Source organism: Microtus oregoni, unplaced genomic scaffold (assembly GCF_018167655.1).
Source record: "Microtus oregoni isolate MIOR12 unplaced genomic scaffold, Mior012 000049F_ref0000343, whole genome shotgun sequence".
Lineage (NCBI taxonomy): Eukaryota > Metazoa > Chordata > Mammalia > Rodentia > Cricetidae > Microtus > Microtus oregoni.
In genome coordinates, this window is record NW_024543223.1 from 6,229,113 (window position 1) to 6,250,250 (window position 21,138).

Here is a 21,138-nt window from a genome sequence, read left to right on the forward strand (position 1 = left end):
ACACATTTACATGGAGACACACACATAGACTCACACACGGTCACATAGACTCACACACACACAAATGCGCACTCACGCACACACATGTGCGCGTGCACACACACAGGGAGGCCGATCTTCTGGACTCTGGGTCTCCCTGTAGAGAACTAAGCAGGACAGGACCTTAGGGTCTGTCTACAGGAGGTACTGGGAGAGTGACACCAAGCACCATTAGGGACCCTGAGAAGCATCAAGAACAGATCAGCCCTGAGGGGCCCAGAGAAGGTGACTCAAAGTGCAGGAGAACCTCGGTCCACAGTGACACCAATCCGTTGACATTGGGGAAAAATGCAAAGGAAGGCAGCTGTCCACCTCCAGTCAGAGAAGGTACCCAACGGGGACATTAGAAGTGAGCAGTGCCACCAGAGCCAAGAGTCTCTCTCAGACCCCAGCTGGGAAGATCCCTGAAAGAGCTCCTGGCTCAGGTGGAATGCACTGGGACGGGGTCTGCAGCTCCTCCAGCCTCAAACGCCCCCTCCCATCCAGGCCTCCACTGCTCCCCACACGTAGCTCACTGACATGGTCGTTGACTTCATTTTCCTCAGACGGCCCCACAGCTGAGATGAACTGCAGGCCATGGGGTTCTTGCAGCGCTCCCCCTGGACATCAGATGCTTACATGGGAAGATGTCATCACAAGGGCTGCAAAGCCTTCCCTGAGTGTCAGCCTGGGCCCAAAGAAAAATTTAGCCTGCCTCCCCTACCCTCAAGAATGGCTCTCAGTGTCACCAGAGATGACCTTCCCACACCACCCCTCACAACTCCTGTTACACAGGATACAAACGGTCGTGTTCACACACAGATTCTGGTGTGTGATCAGCACCTGTGATCTCTCCATATAATGGCACTCTGCATAGCACAGAACCCAGGACACCCTCAGCACGGGACCCTGGAACACCCTCAACACAGATCAGGAGGCCCCCAGAGTGTGCACCTGTGGTTTGCCCCTATAGATCCTGTGTCACGGCACACCGCTCTGTGACTGCCGCCTGTCACACGGCACAGGCATCTCTGTCTCCATCCTCATTCTTCATCCAGACACTAGACTTAAGGTCCTGACAGGCTTGCAAGCCAGTGGCGAGCTCCTGACAGCCCGTGTGACAGACACTCAACATCAGCCACAGCATCCTTGGTCTCGGTCTCACTTGGGTGGTCACTGGACACCTCGGTAGTGGCTGCAAGGACAAATACTCAGTGCCCACAGGCTGTCAGCCTCAGTGTCCATGGGAAGCCAGACCTCTGCTCCAGCCCAGAGCAAAAGGATAGTGGCTCCCCAGAGCCCTGTACTTAGGAACTTGCAAATGCTCGGGAGCCATTCAGATGCTTCTACCTGGACACAGCAAAACCACAGCTGTAGGAAGCAAGGCTCTAAATTAGCTTTGTGCCAGGCAAAGACCCATTCATTTGGAGACTGACCCGGAGCCTCAGAGCCCAGCACTGAAGACCATGAGAGGCTGACAGGAAACCATTCATTCTTACCTGGACGCCTTCCTCAGGCTCACTCTCCCCAGAACAGCCCAGGCACAACCCACACAGTACACAGTCCCACTAGCCTCAACCCTGTACCCTTCCTACAGCCTTTCTGGCCACACCCAGGCTGGGTATCATGCTGACTTCTGGCTACATGCCATGCTCTGAGCTATGCATTTCACATGGAATATCTGACTCTTGCCCAGCCAAGTCCCCTTTTCCATGGTAAAGACGGAGGCCCAGAGCATCCCCTCCATCTATCCTAGGATCCAAGACCCGAGACACACACAGCCCAGCAGGCTCCAAAGCTTATTCATCCGCCAACCCAACACCGCCATGGCCTCCTCGGGTACACATCTGGGGGACATGGGCAAACTTTACTCTCCTCCCAGCTTTCTCCTCGGGCTTCTGCTCCCACACAAGGCATCCAGTGTCTCTACAGGGCACTTGTGACCTTCAAATTCCTACCTACAGGTCTTGCTAGGGCTGTCCCTCTCTCATCTGCTCTCCCCACTCATCCTTTGAGCCGGGCCTGAGGCCACCTCTTCTTTGCTGTTCTCCCCTCTCATATCTGCCAGTTTACGGCCATCTCATCTCTCCCACCAGATGACTCTGAGGTCCAGGTGTGACATTCTGAGGATGACAAGGGGACCCAAACTGTGTCAGCCCCTCCCCCAAAATCCTTCAGTTGAAGTCCTAATCCGGGACATCCAAACTTGAGTAGATCTGGAGTAGGGCTTCTAACAGTGATTCCATTATAATGAGTCTGTCAAGGTGGCCTTATAACCCAATAACCAGTATAGCCAATACTGATGTCCCAATCGGAAGGAATGCTCCCATCCCAGGTGCAAGCACAAAGGGACAAAAGGAGTTTGCTGTCTAAGGGTCCATGCTATCATGTCACAAAACTAGAGCAAACTAATCCACCTGCCCTCAAGGAATCTGACCTGCAGCAGGGGTCATGACCGAATTCCTATACAATTCAGACATAGGCCATGATACCTCTGTACAAAAAATCAAGGCAGGTAGCCTGCCTTTGACCTCCCAACAGAGAACCCACATTCTGATCCGCCTTGGGCTCTCTGCATTTATACGAAATGACACAGGTAGGGACTCCAACCAGTTGCCTGGGGTGGAGTGTGCCTAATCTGCCCAGAAATACCTGTGAACACTCACGACCCCTACTGGGAGACACAGCACAGGGTGAGACAGGCAGGATGGAGGTAAACCGTCAGTCTGAGGTACAGATATGGGACCTGGCTGTGGGAAGCTCATGTCCAAGTGGGACCATGAGTCAAAGTTGCAATGCAAGTGACTTATGGGAAGGAGCTTGGGGGCTGTGCTTAGTTAAAGTTAGCAATCCCCCACCCCCCAAACAGTACCTCACACTCCTACCAGGCTAACAAGAAACTGCCACCCTCAGGTGGAGCCCAGCACCTGCTCTATTTCCTGCCTTCGTACAATCTCGCTGGCTCCAAGGGCAGAGTGGAGACGCAGGGCCTTGTGTGCACAGGCCAATCTGGGTCTCTCAAAAGGCAACCGTGGTCGGTTTCCATGAAGCATTCATCTCGCACACAACAATGTGTTGCCACAGATAAACGTCAGCTGGAGAGGCCCTGTTTGAACTTCCAAGCGAGTCCCTGTCCCTATCTCCATGGGAGCTGGAAGCATCGAGGAAAACTCACATATGTTCCCTGAGCTGCAGTGACAGGGACTGTCTGGGAATCAGCTTGAGTCCCGCAATCCCTCAGCCCATCCCTTAGCGGGATGCGCTCTAATGCCATTTCTGAAGAGGCTGTGCCCCTCCCCCAGCGCTCTTCTTTTGAAAAAAGCACCTGACAGGAGAAAGCCAAGGCTCTGCTGTGGACCACATCCGCAGAGGGCAGGAGCGAGCAGCAGAAGGCAACTTCATAAAGACAGCACTCAGCAAAGAGTCCCTTGGTCTGCTCCAGTCTCCGGTAAGCTCACAGAGGCGGGGCTTTGAGCAAGACGTCCAGTCAGCTGCCAAGTGCTGCCTCTCATCTTTGTCCCTGCCACTGCACCTTGAGCATGGAGGGAGCAGGGCACTTCTAAGACACTTCATGCGTCAAGAATGTGCTGTGTACAATCAGATCTGAGAGAGCCACGTCTAAAGGGCCCAGTTTACTGGGGCGGCTCTCAGAGGCGGCACTCGCCCATCTTTTTTCATTCCTGGGTTTTCTCGGGCAAGGTAAACCTCTGAGCACATGTCCAGCCACGGGTGGCCAGGTTTTCTGGAAAGAATCCCATCCCATCTTCCTTATGGTCCCTGGCTGAGTGCAGTGAGGGAGGAGAAGAGAGAAGGCTCGACTCAGATGCTTAGGCACTGTTTCCATGTGGTCCCACACACATTCAGCTAGGTGTCGGCTAAGGACCAGGCTGGGCCCCACTGTCCACGTCTGACATCTGCCCCATGTCATAATGGCTCCAGAAGAGCGTCCCTCAAGTCTCCTTCCCAGTTCTTTGGTCCGTCATTCTCCATCCTCAACTCTCCAAGGAGGTCACTCAGGGGCCAGGCTCTGAGACTAGAAGGGGTTCTGCTGGACACAAACCCAACCTAGAGGCAGCTGGTCCTCTCTCCTGTGGACCCTTCACCCCCACCCACCCAGTGTCTCACTCTCTTCTTGCATGCCCTCTTCTCAAGAAGCTAATCAACAGAGCGGCAAGAGTAAGCTAGTTGGATCATCAATCTCAACACTCCAAATGCATGGAGCTTACTCTCAGTGGGTTTCTGTTCCATTCTTTTTTGGGTTTCTTGGCTAGCTTTGGGTCCTGAAGAATAGCCTAAGGCACAGAGGATACAGTTTATCTTCAGGTACAGCCAGCCCTGAAAGACTGGGACCAGCGACATACCCAGAGTCGGAGGACGTGCTCCAGTTCAGGTGAGAAGGACAGCAGAACACCTCCACACCCTTCTTGGGAGAAGCCCCCACCTTCCCTAAGGCGCTCTGATCAGCACCCTAACTGCCCCCTGCTGGCCAACTGCAGCCACAGCACTAGCTCTGCCCTCTGAGGGCTGCTAGTCTTCCCGGAGTTGCCTTTCACTAGGGGCCAGTGAAGGCACCTGCATCCTCCACAGTCAGCCAGTGGGGAAGGGGCCAGCAGGACTGGGCTTTGGGCCAGTCAAGGCCACATGGTTGTCCCTTCTCCAGCACAAATGGAAGCCTCCTAGCAGTCACCAAGAGTGCTAGGAGACGGGACAGGGGTAAAACTGTCTGCAGCCCCCGACGTCCAAAAGAGGAGACCCGCCCACTGCACCCCCAGTACATGCAGGGACTTTGGTCCTATGTATTTCCCCCGAAACTTGGAAGATAAAGAGAAGAGGTGGAGTTAGTTACTGGGGTTGGGGGTGGGAAAGTGGAAAGTGTGAGTGGACAGTGGACAGGCCACTGACGAGAGATTTCTAGCTCCCCTTCATGAAAACACACTTCCCTGAATAGCACAAACTTGCAAACTGGTGTGCATACACCTGCGACAGCCCAGAGGGGACAGAGGGACTATGGTCTTTAACCAGGAACAACAAAGCCCCTGAGGTGCACTACCAAAACAGGAACGGGTCTAGGTGAACAGGGTGAACGATGTTGGAGCTCTCCATCCAGAGGGAGAGGTGTGGGAGAAAGGCAGGGGGTTGGCACCCTGCGCTGAAGATCTCACGACATTAAATAACGTTAAACACCCCTAAGTCCCGGGGGACCAAAGACACGACGAGGAACAATCCTAGAATTAAGAGTCTTAGAACAGGGCATGAAACTGACAGGGATATCCTGGACCACAAAATCAGCGTAGATCGGGTCGTAAGGACTCCAGAGCCAGCAATTCCAGAGATGCACGCTGGAGCCTCTGGGTGCAGTGCAGTGTGTGGGTGACCCACCATCCACGCCGCACAGAGTCGGGTGGCCCTCAAGGACCTGGAGTCATGCTGCCCGGATCCGAAAGACTCTAGGGACTTCCCCATAGCCCAGATCTAGAAGCCAATGATGCTTGGGGTCCCCAGATCTCCGGGAATGCCATATGAGCGAGACTGAGTCTCACAAATCTGAGTACCCTTCCAAAAGTACCCATAGCCAAAAGCCAGTAGGGGCGCCGCCGAGGTGACCCGAGTCCCCCAAGTCGTCAAGAATGCCCATCAGGGATGACCGCGGGTGGTCCGGAAGTAAGGGACTGTGGTGGTCTCTGAGTATCCAGAGGTGTCCCGGCAGGGCAGGGGGCGCGCGGAGGTCACTTACGCTGCTGTTCTCTCCTGTCCAGTGCACCATTGCCTGGTTGTGTGTCGCGTCCCCCTTGAGCACAAACGACGTGCTGATGAGCGAGACCTGCACGCGCGAGGCAGAACTGGCCACAGGCGCCGCCCGCGCCCTGCGCCCCTTGCCCGGAGCTGGGACGCCATCTGCGCTGGGACCCGAAGCAAGACCCGGACCCTGACCCGGAGCGCTGGGCTCGGATCCTAGTGTCTGTGGATCCTCGCGATTTCCGGACTTCGGGCGTCCCGCGTGCAGCAGCCGAGTGACCTGCACGCTGGAACCCAGGCTCCCGGACTGGGGGGAGCGCCCCGCCGCCCCGCAGGCAGCCACCAGCACTAGCAGCAGCAGCGGCAGCGGCAGAGGCAGCGGCAGCGGCCACAAGCGCGGCCAGCGCGGCGGCGGCGGAGCATGGGAGCTCGGGGCCAGCACGGTGAGGCCAGGACGCTTCGGGGCGCTTGGGGTTCCCCGGTGCGCCATGGTCGCCGGTAGGCAGCGGCGGTGCGGTGCGGGCGACACCGCGGCCGGGAGAGCGGGAGGGCGCTGGGAGCTGGAGCAAGAGCGCAGAGAAAGAAGCCGGGAGGGAGGGAGCGCGGGAGGAGGGGACTCAAAGCCGCCACGCAGCCAAGGGAACACCGCCACCTGCCGGCTGCGCGCGAGTCACCACAGCTTTGGGCCGGGCCAGACCAGGATGTCCTGAGCGCAATCACACCTCCAAGACCCCCTTCCTTCCCTCACAGTGACTCCCAAGCTCACCCTAGATCCTCCCGTTCCTCCCTCTTTCCATTCTCCCTGCCTTTCTCGGGAGGTTATGGAGCCTCTACACTTGGCCAGCCATAGTTCCAGGCACTTGGGGCACAACGGGGTGCAACAAAGAAAGACAGGCCACACCCAAGTAGCCTGGTTAGAGGCCAAACAACTTCAGAGCTGCCCATCATCAAAAGTGGTGAGAGCGCCTCCTCTGGGCACTTTTGGAGAGGTTCAGGGGGGATGCCTGAGAGTCACGAAAACCAGAGATGCTCCAAGCGGTTCACAGTTAAGAACTGTGCAGGAGTCTTGGGGTAACACCCCAAGACCAACGCTATATCTCAGGCACGCCCTTTATCTCCCACCCCCAGGGGGAGCCCCTGAGCAGAAGACTACACCTGTGTAGGGAATCCAGGCGAGGACAGAGAAGAGAGAGGTCCCAGCCAGATGGTACAGACCACCACAGAGCACGTAGAAACTAGATCCAGAGCCCACAAAGTTCCCAAAGTCACTTGGCCGCTTTCATTTCTTGTTTCTAAAAACAGCCATCATTACCATCCCCTCTGCCATCCAGACGGGCTTTTGAGAGCATAAAGCAGGAGCCCTCCAAACAAGGCCAGGAGTGCAGGTGAGCCTTGCCTCCTCTCTTCTCCAGCTCGGGTCCGGGTCACACCACACTGCCCTCTGGGTCCCTTCACTCCAGAGAACCAAGACCAGTGGAGGACAAAGTCCCCAGCAAACTCTGAGCTTGCTGCCAAGGTTGACACTCCAGTGCCCTCTCCAGGAGTTCCTGAGCAGCAGAGGCCACTTGGTCAGGGCTGCCCCTGGGCCCTGGGCTGAGCAGGATTGGAGCCCCTGCCAGGTGTCCAAAAAGGCCTTCTCCTGTGGAATGTGCCCAGGCTACACCCTGATGTCAACTTCCAACCTGAAAATTTCAGGAGCTGACATCCAAAGCCAAGCAAGGAGGGAGGGCACACAGCGAGACAGCATTTGGTCTCTCAAAGAAAGGCTGGTGAAGCCTGTCAGTGTGGGGAAGAAGGGGTAGGGAGGGATGGGAAACTAGAAGGAAATGCTGCTGACTCCCATGGGACCTGTCCCAGCTGGGAGAAGGGGGCTCCAAGTCACAACTATAAGCCACCATTTCTGTAGTCTCCTCCAACTTTGGCTAAGTTTGGCTTTATTGTATTTTAATTTTTTGGAAAGCTTGTAAGTAATAAGAGAAAGCCTCCGACTATTACAGACGATTGAACACCTACTATGTGTTGGACATTTTCTTGGGATGCTCCGTGCCTGATAAGTTGCCACTGCAAGTTGTCATATGCCACCTCATGACCAGGACAGTTAGTGGATAGAACTGTCCCCATTTACAAGTGAGAAAACACTCAGTTCAGTTGCAGCCTGAAGTCTCCTATCCAGTGCCTGACAGGGGCCAAATTCCAACCCAGGTGCTCTGGTCCAAGATGGCGTCTTTGTACCACCCATGCCTCTTATCACCTGGCAATGGGGTTCTGGAATATTACTCCATTCAGGAACTCAACTCCGGGAGGATGGACCCAGCCAGGGGCAGGGGACAGGGATGGAAGCCACTACTGGCCATCACTGCCTATCCAAGACTGAGGTCACAGACACTTGGTCAAGCCTCCCCCTCCCCCCCATGAAGAGACAAGACTGTCCAGGCCTGGAATACAGGTGTGATGCCCTGCCAGGGATCTTTCTAAAACAATCTATCATTTCTGCTCCAGTGAGGTTATAGGAATTTCAAAGACTATTGCTGGCTCATTTCTTCTATGAACCCAGAGCCCAAAGCTATTGGGATCATCCAGTTTGCGGCTACAGCTGGATCCACGGACTCTGATGAAGGCGAGGAGGCTGGGGCCCAGCAGGATGGACAGATGCTAACTAGCTCAGCTACTAGCTGGCACCCAGGAAAAAAAGAAAGTTGCTGTGTAATGAAGGGTGAAGGGAGCAGGAGTGGGGGTGCCCCACTTATTTTGAAGTAACATAGACCTGTCAACCAAGGAAGCCAGTGTCCAGAGGGAGCCAGCCACAGACACCACGGGTGCTGTTCTGGCAGAGGGAAGAGCTCTTGAGTGGTGATCCCACTGGCATGCCCAGGAGTAGCTCAATTGGTATTCAGAGACTGAGAGAGTGCGGCTGGAGTGTTTGAAAAGGGGGGGAGTGAGATTATTGCTTTTTTTATAGCCGCCATCCTGGCAATGAGGACAGGCACAGAGACCCAGAGGCAACTCCCCCAGAGGGCTAGGGAGAGAATGTAGGGGACTGAAACAGAGGAGAGAATAGAGGCAACCTCTGTAGACCTGTCACCCCACTTCCAGGCACTTCCCACTTCCTTGCATTCACCTTCCTCAGAAACCCAGAACAAAGACTTGGGGGCACAGAGATCCAAGAGTGTGAAGTAGGGAAAGTGGGGACGGTGGAGAGAAGTGACTGACCGCCTCTAGGCATCACATCTGAGTCTCCGGCTGCAGTAAAGAGGGAGTACCGTTGGCAATGCATGCCAGAGTGGCCAGAGGCTCAGCAGACATGGGGATGTGAGGGCCATAGGGTGCCTTTCATGAAGCCTAGCAGCAGCCTCCAGATCCAGGCATGCACAAGAACTATGATTCAGAAACTCCAAGGGAATCAGAGAACCGCAATCCTCTTCAGGGTTGTAAAGCTCCCGGTATTTAAAATACAGAGGTCCTAAGATGAAGCCTCAGACACCCTCCCCAGCAACTCTGCTCCCTGCTCCATGCCCCAGAGAGGACCAAAGGCTGATCCTGCTCCTTGGACCTCACAGCCTCACAGACAAGGACACTAGGCAGATGCTCCAAAGGAAGGTTCTGGGAGTCAGTGCCACGATGACTCCAGGATTTGTCCTGAATGTCCACTGTAGGCCATCCTGGCTCCAGGTGGACTCACTCACAAAATTCACACATCACAGACAATAGGGAGTGTGTCCACAGGAGGCTCCCATGGGTCGCAGCACGGGGACCCTGATAATTCAGTGTCCTGCTTCCCCAGGGACTGCACCTCCACCTGGTCCTCCGATGTCTCAGCTGCCAAACAAGTCCAGCCTGTCTGGACCTTGTGCTTCTCAAAATGCAGTGCCCAGGTGAGCATGTGCTGTGTTCTCAGGGAACTGGTGAAGAATGCAGACTCCTGGCCCCACCCAGACCCAGAAAAACCTGAAGACCCCGGGTATGACCCCGGGCCTAGGTCTTAGCACATACTCCAGTAGATCTCATTTACCCCAAACTTGAAAACCAACCCTATCCAGTGTTTCAGGCTGCATTTTAGATTTGCCTGGGAAACTTGAGGAACATTGCAACACCTGGGACTCACTCCAAGCCTCACGTTTTCTGAGGTTGGAACCCCAGCATTCAGTCATCTTAAGCTCTTAGGGTGATCTTACTGTGCCTCCAGTACAGACAACTGTCCCCACCATTTCCCCCAGTGCTGGATGGAGCCCACGGCTTTGCACATGCCAGACAATTCAACCCTGATCAATGACAATGACTTCCTTTCTTCTTCTTCTTCTTCTTCTTCTTCTTCTTCTTCTTCTTCTTCTTCTTCTTCTCCTCCTCCTCCTCCTCCTCCTCCTTCTCCTTCTCCTCCTTCTCCTTCTCCTTCTCCTCTCCCTCCTCTTTCTCCTCCTCCTCCTCCTCCTCCTCCTCGTCCTCCTCCTCCTCCTCCTCTTCCTTCTTCATCTTTCGAGACAGGGTCTTACTCTGGCCTGGACCTCACTATGTAAGAATGCCTCAAACTCATAGTGATCCACCTCTCTCTGACTCCAAAGAACTGGAATCAAAAGCATGTACCACCACAACTGGTTCCACTGACGGATTTTTATAAGAAGTCAAGGGAGATAGGGGTGACAGTGTAGGCCTGGAACCCTAGTACCAAAGAATCTGGATAGCAGGTCTAAGGTCAATCTGGGCTACATAGAAAGACCCAACCACCCACCCCCCAAAAACTAAAAAGGGGGTAGAAAATAGAGAAAGGGGGAGAAAAAAAAGAGAGGAAGAGGGAGAGAAGACAAATCTAAGAAAACTTTAAGGTAAAATAAAGAATAATTTAGAAAGGTTAAAGGATTCAGAAAGTAATAAATATTAGGGGCTCAGCTGAGCCCTGGCTTTCTGGTATAAATCCTGTCATCCCTTGCCAATCCTGTAACTCCATTGTGTCCCAGAAAGAGGAGGAATGCCATCTTTTGCACACTCACTGTGTCCCAGAAAGAAGAGGGATGCCATCTTTTGCACACTCACTGTGTCCCAGAAAGAGGAGGGATGCCATCTTTTGTACACTCATTGTGTCCCAGAAAGAGGAGGGATGCTGTCCATTGCACACTCACTGTGTCCCAGAAAGAAGGGGGATGTTGTCTTTTGTACAATCACTGTGCCCCAGAAAGAGGAGGGATGCCGTCATTTGCACACTCACTGTGCCCCAGAAAGAGGAGGGATGCCGTCTTTTGCACACTCACTGTGTCCCAGAAAGAGGAGGGATTCACACTGACCATTGTACTTGCACATCGAAAGTCACAGCTTTCTTAAGTTGCCAGAGGTCTCTTAGTTGATATTTTAATCTTGATACATGTGACAAACTTGAAACTTGCATTGTTCCAAGTGGGGCCAATCTCAGAGACAGGTAAGGAATCCGGGAGTGAGTGCCACATGCAACAAGGGACTCAATCAAGAAGGCACACCCTACATCTTTCAGTGTCTCTGGCGGTGGCAAGTAACAGAGACATCTCCTAGGGATAAAAGGCAATAGCTCTGAGCCAGAAAGATCAAGTGTGGCATCTCCTTATCAAGTTGTCAGAGGCAACAGAGCAAGGCAGGAGGGACAGCAGTGGGTCAGATCCTTAGCTGGGATCAGGAGCCAGAGTTTGAGGCAGAACAGGTACCTTGGTAAGCCAATAAAGAGAGTAGAGACAGCAGAGCGGTGGAGTCTGCAGGTCTGTGCTGTGCTGAATTTTAAAGGGTTTGCTTTGTGGTGGAGCCAGGGGCTTCTTGACCCTTGGAACACCCCTCTGCAGACCAGCCAGGCCCTGGTGCCGACAAGAGGCACAGTTAATGCACTTTGTCACGTCACCAAGTGTTTACCGAGCACCTGGTGTGTGTCTGGCACCATTTCAGGCACCAGGATGATGGCAGGAGACTAACAAGGCAAAATCCCCGCCTTCCTGGGCTTGCATGCTGATAGGCACTGAGACCAAGAGTTCAAGCCTGGAAAGAGAGAGAGGTTGAGTACATGTGGTATGCACACCTGACACATGCGCGTGCGCACACACGTGCACACACTACCGCATCACTTCCCAGGGCACATCCCAGGTTGCCTAAGGATGGCCTACTAGAACTGCCCCTTAAAGAGGCCCAGCCCCCAGTCACAGTGGAGTCCCACTTGCCATGCAGATAAACGAGTTCCTGCACCACGTTCCAAAGACCATTTAGAAAACAGTAACTGCCATTCGTGCTGCTGAAATGTCCTATTTAGGACAATAGAGGGATAGCCCTAGGCTGTCCCACTGACATCCCTATGAGATGGAGTCCATGACAGCCCATTTTGACACCTGCCCTGCAGTCACATCTACTGGGCACCATGTTCTGCCCACCCACACCCACATCCTGCCACCACCACCCTCCCCTCCCCCTGCCCCCACTAAGCATGCTTCATCCTTCCAGCATCCCCTCCAAGTCTGTCCATCTGTCAAAAGAGAGGATGGGTTCTCTTAGGACTCTAGAGATCCTCAGCCCCTGGGCACTCTTCAGACAGAAATTGCTGCTGACTCTGCCCCTCTTAAGAAGTCATGTGACTTTGCCCACTAAGGGCTGCAAGGTGCAGCAACTTAAAATCCTCTCTGACTTTGCTTAATCCCATTGTTTCCCCAACTTTTTGACCCTGTAGCTCTTTATTTCTGTTTAGCAGCTGCAAACACCCTGGAGAACACAGGCCATTATGGAAATGTGTGCTGAATGTGGCTGAAGGAAGACGAAGAAGGATTTATTCTGCCTGAGGTGCTGGCATCCAAGAAAAATACAAATGTACAGGTCTTGAATGATGAGTCAGGACCCAGTAGAAGCAAATCACACACACATACACATTCACACACACACACACCCCACAAACACACACCATGCATACACACATACACCACACCATATACACACATACCACTACCACCACACCATACCACACTGCACCATACCACACCACATCACACCACACCCACAGGTACACAGGAGTGGTTAGGGAAACTCCAGGCTACCCAGATAGCAGCAATGGGGACCCTTGGTGTAGGCCAGCCTCCAGGAAGACAGACCCAGAGTCTTCATGTCTCCATACTAAGATGCCTATGCTTTATCCTGAAGTCAAAGAGAAACTTCTAGTGTTTTTACGAATAGCAATCACATAGTCAGATCTATGATTCAGAAAGTGAGTTCTGGCAGCTTCTAAAGGCTGGAGGGAAAGGAGAGCCGAGCAGCCAGGACAAGGGATGTGAGGACAATGGGATGTGAGCAAGAGGAGAGGCCTGCAGAGAAGGGGAGGGGGAGGCCCCAGGAACTGAACCATACAGGGTAAGAGTGAGAGAGCAGATGGGAGACCCTGTGGGCTTGGAGCACAATGACTCCCTTCCCTCTGAAACACGCCTGTGCGAAGACGGTACCAGTGTGTCTCCCTGTAGCTTCTAAAGCTTCTGTGAGTTGTCCTGGGAGAATGAACTGGGAGAAGTCAGGTGGGACTATCATGCCAAACTCCCCTCAGGTCTCACTGTGTATCCCAAGAAAAGTTCATGTTGTCCCTTCCCAAAGTCTGTGGTTTTGAGAGTACATATGACAGAAAAGAGAGAGCCAGTGAACTTTGAGATGTTCCAGAAGCTTGGGGCGTAGGAGTCCCCTCCATTGTTCACATCGCACAAGCTGGGGCTGGCATGGGAGGCTGAGAGACACAGAGCACGGGCCATCATGCAGGCATTGATATCACTGCCCCCTAGGGAGAACTCAGGAGCTCTTTGGGAATGGCCACAGAGGACTCGTGACTGCTGGAGATTAACGAGAGGACCAAGCAGGAAGCACTCTCGGCTCCTCCAAAGCTGTGTCTAGGGACTCATGACTGCTGGAGATTGACCAGAGGACCAAGCAGGAAGCACCCTCGGCTCCTCCAAAGCTGTGTCTAGGGACTCATGACTGCTGGAGGTCAATGGGAGGACTAAGTAGGGAGCACTCAGAGGTTGTCTGGGTACTTTGAGAGAAGACTCAGGGGTTAGTGCAAAAAGCTCCTGTTTCATTTAGAGAGAGCATCCTCACCCTCCCCTGCGCCTCTTGGTTCCCACACTGGCAGCCAGGAGCAGTTGGCAAGGTCTGGGCCCACTACAGGCCTGGAGCTCACCACAAAGCCTCCCCAGTCTAGATTTCTCTGAAGGACTCTTCCAGAGTCCTCCACTCTCATAGGTGTCTGGAAAGAGGCCTCACGGCGCTCTTGTTCGCTTTATTTCAGAAATCCTAAGTTTTGCTACCAAATTACTCAAAGTGAGATTAATGTTGACTTAAACTGTTTCCAGGTTTAAGATTCTCATCGTAAAAATTTGGTGGAAAATCATGGCTTGAACAGTTTCAACTTGGGGGCTGATTAAAACTCAGTTTTCCAGCTGGGCGGTGGTGGCGCACGCCTTTAATTCCAGCACTCAGGAGGCAGAGGCAAGTGGATCTCTGTGAGTTTGAGGCCGACCTGGTCTACAAGAGCTAGTTCTAGGAGAGGCTCCAAAGCTACAGAGAAACCCTGTCTCTTAAAAAAAAGAAAAGAAAAGAAAAGAAAGAAAGAAAGAAAGAAAGAAAGAAAAGAAATCTCTGCTTTCCCAGAACACCTTCTTTAATGAAAACTAGTGGACAGGCACAGGCTATGTCTTCAAACTGCACTTGTAAGGCTAGGTAAAGTGTCCACAGTCTGAGACTAAGTCGTGGAATATCCAGTTTTTGTTCACCATAGCAGATACTTGCATTCTGAGGTGGGTAGAGAAATGGATGGATGGATGGATGGATGGATGGTAGGTGGGTGGGTAGATGGATGGATGAATGGATGGATGGATGGGTGGAAGGTAGGTGGGTGGGTGGGTAGATGGATGGATGGATGGATGGGTGGAAGGTAGGTGGGTGGATGGATGGATGGATGGATGGGTGGAAGGTAGGTGGGTGGGTGTGTAGATGGATGGATGGATGGATGGATGGATGGGTGGAAGGTAGGTGGGTGGATGGATGGATGGATGGGTGGAAGGTAGGTGGGTGGGTATATGGATGGAAGAAAAGATAAGTAGGAGTAAATGGGAAGGTGGGTGAGTAAATGGATGAATAAGTGAGTGGGTGTATGGATGAATAAATGGATGGCTGAAGAAGTGCATGGGTAGATGAATGTGTAAACGGATGAATGGATAGATAATGGGTAGCTGCGTGTATAGTTAGGTAAATGGATGGGAAGATAGCTAGCTAAATGGGTGGACGCACGGATTATGAGTGAATAGGTGAATGGGTAGATGGATGATGGATAGGTAGGTGTGTGGACGGACAGACGGATGGACGGACGGATGGATGGATGAGCAGAGGGTAACGATGAAAGGATGATGGGGGATGTGCCTGTTTTCTAGATCTTAACTTCTCAGCAACAGCTAGTGCTGTAGACAGCAATGTGCTCTAAGGAAAGAGCCCTGCGCTGGGAGTCAGAGTTCCTCTGACATCCTGAATCGCTCCCCTGAGAGACGCCATCCTGTTCCTCCTTCACTAAAAGACATTTTACTCAGCCTCGGCCAGGACACCTTTCAACCTCATATTCACTGCTTCCTACCTCGTCTTTCCTATGGCTCTTGCCTCTGCACTTGCTATTCAGAAACACCCCTCCGGGATGCAGCACACATACTTAGGATCAACTGTGAGGCTAGCAAACCATCCAAGAGCTGCACAGGACTGACGGAGGCAGTATCTCCACGCTGTGGAATCACATGACGGTACTCCAGGCTGGGGAGGTTTACACCTGAACGCTTCAGCTCCATATTCCCTTTCCTGCTCGGCACACCTGGGGATCCTTTCCCATGAAACAGGCAGCAGGAGTCGCACCTGCAGCACTGAAGGTGAACCCCAGAATCTAGAACTGAGATCATCACGCCTGTTCGGTGGCACTGACGCTGGAAGTGACAGTCTGAGAGGGGAGGTAGGAAGCATGGCTGTGCACTGGTGTGGTGAAGTCTGCAGAGGACTCCAGCTAGTGGAGTTCTAGCTGATCCTAAGGCTGAGGAAGACATGGCAAGCATGACAGTTCCAGCAAGAGGAAGCGGCCAGGCAGCCTGGACACGTATGCATTCTGAATGTTCCCTTCCCACACAAAGCCCTTGGCACTGTATAGAAGGCTGACTAGGCCTAAGTGACTGAGGTTAGCTTGGTCTCTGAGCTATGCAGACATAAGACACAAGGGCCAGCCTTAAAAATTCAGTTTAGAAAAAAAAAATACCCCAAGCACCAGCAGCAACATAGCAAAGAGAGAACACCACAGTTAGTGCAGGCATCCATGACGGTAGTTACCATGCGTTGATGCTGTGTGTTACCAAAACACAAGAAATACAAAGAAAAGGAAATACTATCTGTTCTCTACAGGGATGTGGTAATATCTGGAGGCCTCTAGATATTGGACTTGGCAAGAAACATACCAACAAGAACACAGATTGTTATTGACAACCATAAATCAATAAATTGAGTCTCAAGAAAGACAGGAAAAACAACATTAAAGAAACAAAATTTCTAAAAATTAAAAGTACAATAATATGGAAAATTTACTGAACTGCTTCAACAACAGATCTGAGAGAGCAGAAAAATCAATGGAATTGGAGCAATAAAGACTTCATGACCAAAGACACAGGGAGGAAAACGGATCATCCTCGGCTGCCTCTGAGGCAGCATCCACACAGAAACTCATAAGTAAGAACCCCAGACAAGTGGAGAGGGAGGATGGGGAAGAAAGAATATGGAAAAGAAACATGGCAAAATTTTTCTAAGCTGGAGTAAACTTTTAAATGTCTAAGCAATCTTACTACCCCCATACAGGTTAAAGAAATGAGTGCACTGGTACATCACAACCAAAGGAAAAACAGAAAACCAAGAAAGAAGCAAGAGGAAAAGAATTCATCATATATTGAGAAGCAATAATATAATTAACAGCACTATGGGGGTAGGACAGAAGGCTGTAGAATAGCTATTTAAAAAAAAAAAGTCAGTACCCAGAAAAACTATCCTATCAAAATGAAAGTGGAAAAAAGAACAGGAAAAAACAACAGTGTATTAAAGAAGTAATATATATATATATATATATATATATATATATATATATATATATATATGTAGATTCCTTGATATGCAAGAAAGAAAGAAAGAAAGGAGGGAGGGAGGGAGGGAGGGAAAGAATGAAAGTTGATGTGAAATACTCTCAATTGCAGACATCTCTGTTATTATTTTAAAGATATAGGCAATAAGACTAGCACACGGATGGGGAAGAAGAGAGACACACTGAGACAAATCTAAAAAGTTAGCATTGATATAACAAGTTAAAAGTGATTTTAGTTCACAGATTATTCAAGAATATAACTCAAATATACAGTGTCCTAGTTAGGATTATTACTGTTGCGATGAAACACCATGACTAGAGCAATTTGGGGAGGAAAAGGTTTGTTTGGTTTACACTTCCAAATAACTCTTCACCATGGAAGGAAGTCAGGACAGGAACTCAAACAGGCTAGGATGCCAGAGGCAGGAGCCTCTGCAGATGATGCAGAGACCATGAAGGAGTACTGCTTACTGGCTTACTTCCCATAGCTTGCTCAGTCTGCTTTCTTATAGAACCCAGGACCACCAGGCCAGAAATGGTACCACCCACAATGGGCTGAGCCTTCCCCCATCAATCACTAGTTAAGAAAATGCCCTACAGGCTTCTCTACAGCCTAATTTAACGGAAGCATTTCCTCAATCGAGCTTCTCTCCCCTCAAATGACTGTAACTTGTATCAAGGTGACATAGAACTAGCTTTTTAAAAAGCAGGAAATAAAGTGGGGCATTAAAAATATTTAATATGGGCTGGAGAAATGGCTCAGAGGTTAAGAGCATTGACTGTTCTCCCAGAGGTCCTGAGCTCAATTCCCAGCAACCACATGGTGGCTCACAACCATCTGTAATGAGATCTGATGCCCTCTTCTGGCATGCAGGGAAATACGCAGACAGAACACTGTATACATAATAAATAAATAAATCTTTTAAAAAAATATTTAATACCGATTCATTCCAGCCTGCAGGAATCCTCGAGGCCCCAGTAGACATGAAGAAAGTCAGCCTAGGTCCTTAGGCCCAGACTTGCCGGAAGACAGCCACACCCGCCTGATGTAGGTCTGCTCCAACGGGGTCCAGCCCGGCCTGCTGGGACCCTCAAAGCCCCAGCAGGCAAGAAAAAAGCCAGCCCAGGTCCTTAGGCCCAGGCTGGTGGGAAAAGAGCCAGAGCCCACCCAGCGGCTAATGGCATCAGGCATGTGGGCCCCATCATTTTAAGGAAATATGGGGGGAGGGGGAGCAGAATGGTTCATACACTGCCGCTGAAGGACACATAAAGGAAGAAAGGTAGATGGAGAGGAATGAGCAGATGCTGGAGGCCAGCTTGCCACCTGGGTCCATTGTGGCAGCTGTGAGGAGTAGACTGAGGAGGGAGGTCTGCCTGCCACAAGGAACCATGGTGATGTCCAGATCAGGCTGCTGCCAAGAGCCATGCGTGCATCTCTGGGCCTGTTGTTGTCGAGTGCCGTGCTGACTCCAGTGGACTAGGCTGCCTCCTGGAGCCGAGTTCAGGTCCATGAGTAAAGCTGCCTCTGGGGCCATACTGATCTGGGTGACCTTTGCTGTACCGGGGCCATTGTGTCAGTCAGGCCTAGGCTGCTGCCGAGGAGGATGTCTGGTTCCGCGGTCCTACTGCAGCTGAGGTCTGTGCCAGGTCCAGGTTCCGACAGTGCTGCCAAAGGCCACGTGAAACCTGGGGTCTGAGTCTCATCTGTGGCCTTGTTGGTGTCCAGGGGTCAAGCTGCCATCAGAGCCATCCTGACTTGAGTGCTCAGAGCTACCTCTTAGACTATGTTGAACTCTGTGGCACAGGTTACCACAAGGCCTGGGACTTGGGTGGAGTCAGGGGGCCATGCCATAGTAGGGACTATACAGATATGGGTGGCCTATGCTACCACCCAGGGCCAGGATGTCATCCAGGTACAGACTGCTGCCAAGGGCAATGTCTGGGTCTGTGGCCCTTTAGCGGCCAGTGCCCAGACTGACATGTATGGCTTCAGTTGCTACTGGGCACCATGTAGAAGCCCAGGGTTAAACCAGCTCTCTGAGTCCAGGTTGGTGACTGAGGACCAGGATGCATCTGGACCTGAGTGACCTATGCAGCTATTCACTGACATGACAATGTGGAGGAGGGCATGTCAGGGTTCATGGTCTCACTGCAGCCAGGGTCTGAACTGATGTCTGAAGGCTATGCAACACCCGAGGTCAAGGGCCCTGTTGGTGTCTCAGGGCCATACTGCCTCTGGGGGCAATGGTGACATCCAGACTCAATGGCTGCCAAAGTCAATATTTGGGTCAATGGTCCTGCTGTGGCTGGGGTCTGAGCTGAAGTCCGAGTCCTGCATTGACACTAATGGTCACATAGATGCCCAGGGTTGTGGCCTCAACCTGAGGCCTTTGTGGTGTCCAGCAGCCACATGGCTGCCAGAACCATTCCTATCTGAGTTGCCATTTCTTCCACCCAGAGCCAGGATGTCATCCTGGCCCAGGCTGCTACCAAGGTCCAGCTGAAGCTGGGGTCTGTGTTGATGAAAATTTATGGAGTGCTTAGGAAGAAGTCTATACCTTTAAACACCTTTGTCAGAAGTAGAAAGCAGAAAAACAGAGAAATCAGGAAAACGAAAACAAAAGGGAATGTTAAAAAGTATAATAAAACTGATAAACTTTTAACCAGATGAAAGGGAGAGAAAAAGAAGCACAAACAAAGGTTATAACAGAAATGAAAAAGGAGACACCACTACCAGTCAAACAGAAATTTGATGGGCCATAAGTTCTATAAGGAGAGCCAAGGCCAGCAGTGCAGGCCAGCAACTGCACAACCAAGAGACTGAGGCAGGAGGATTGTGAGTTTGAGACTAGCCTGAGCTGTATAGCAAGATTCTGGAAAGAAAGTGGTGAAGGGGAGAAAAAGGAAGAGAGAATGGCTTAATGATGATTAATCAAGGAACTAAAGAGAAGCAGGTATATTTCTGGATATACTCACAGTATCCAAGTTGACTCAAGATGACAAATAAGGGTATTATCAATTTAAAAACATCCACAATGAAAAGCCAGAGTCTTGTGGCTTTCCTGATGGATTCTGATAAATATCTAAGAAAAAAATGGGTACCAACACCTGCAGCTTCTCAGGAAAAAAATAAAGAAACTGTTCTCATCGCTGCCTGAAGACCAAGCCAAATAAACACAGGGAAGGAAATGCAAAAAATGAAAACCCTTTACTAAGTGAAAAAAAAAAGTCCTTGAAAAAAATATTGCAAATCCAGTTAGTGCTTGACCAGGACTCTGCCCAGTGAGAGCTGACTAGGAGTGTGGCTGCTTTAGCATTGGGGCATCAACTAAAGCAGTATCCCACAAAGAAGAAACATCTATCTCAAAAACAATGATGTTTGGAAAATTTAGTGCCCATATTGACAAAAGATATTTTAATTTAATCTTCAAAGGGAACTTCCTCTACCTGGTAAAGGGCATCTCTAAAACCCAGTCAGTTTCATACTCAATAGTGAAAAGGAAAATGGCTATTAGCCCCTTAGATCAGAAACAGTGTGTCATGTTCATCAGCTTTAGTCAATGAGTCAACAGATGTTCAATCTGAAAATAAGACAAAACAAACATTCAGTAGCAAATTAAACTTTCATTCGAAAGATAGTTTTTATTTATGTTACTAAACTAACCTAGAAACATAGAAGTCCCATAGTCTTGGGCACTTGAATGCTTGGTTCCCACTTAGGGTGCTGTTTGGGTAGGTTTAGGAAGTCTGCCCTGCTGGAGGAAGTCACTGAGGTGGCCTTTTCAGGTTTCAAAAGTGAGGCACCATCTCCAGCTCCCTCTCTCTGATCCCTGTGGTTCAAGACGTGAACTCTCAGCTGCTGCTCCAGCCGCCGTATCTCCCACCTGCTGCTTTCCTCTGCCATCATGGACTCTAACCCTCCTGAACCATAAGCCCAGATAAACGCTCTCTTCTGTAAATTGTCTTGGTTGTGGTGTTTTATCACAGCCATAGAAGAATAACTAATACAGCAAGGTTGTGCACTGAAAGAGCCATGTATAAAAATTAGTTGTACTTTTATAAAAATGAGCTACTACTCACGGATTCTTTTCATTCAAACAGCATCAAAACAAGCAAAATGCTGAGGAGGAAATTTAACAAAAGAATAGCAGGAGCCACAAGACATCCACGAACGTCACTGAGAGAAATCAGAGAAATCAGATTGGCAGTCTTTGCTCCTGGGCTAGAAGTGTCAGCATTAGCAAGATGGCAATTTCCACAGACTG

At 50.9% G+C, this 21,138-nt stretch overlaps 1 protein-coding gene across 1 annotated transcript in view; it reads right to left on the reverse strand.

The window, feature by feature from the left end:
* Nucleotides 1–6,303, reverse strand: part of Sorcs2 (sortilin related VPS10 domain containing receptor 2) — a 379,314-nt gene extending 373,011 nt beyond the window's left edge. The window contains exon 1 of the mRNA XM_041636558.1: nucleotides 5,753–6,303. Coding sequence (XP_041492492.1) covers nucleotides 5,753–6,244 — 492 coding nt within the window. The 5' untranslated portion in view covers nucleotides 6,245–6,303. The remainder of the gene's footprint in view (nucleotides 1–5,752) is intronic.
* Between the last annotated feature and the right edge of the window lie 14,835 nt (nucleotides 6,304–21,138).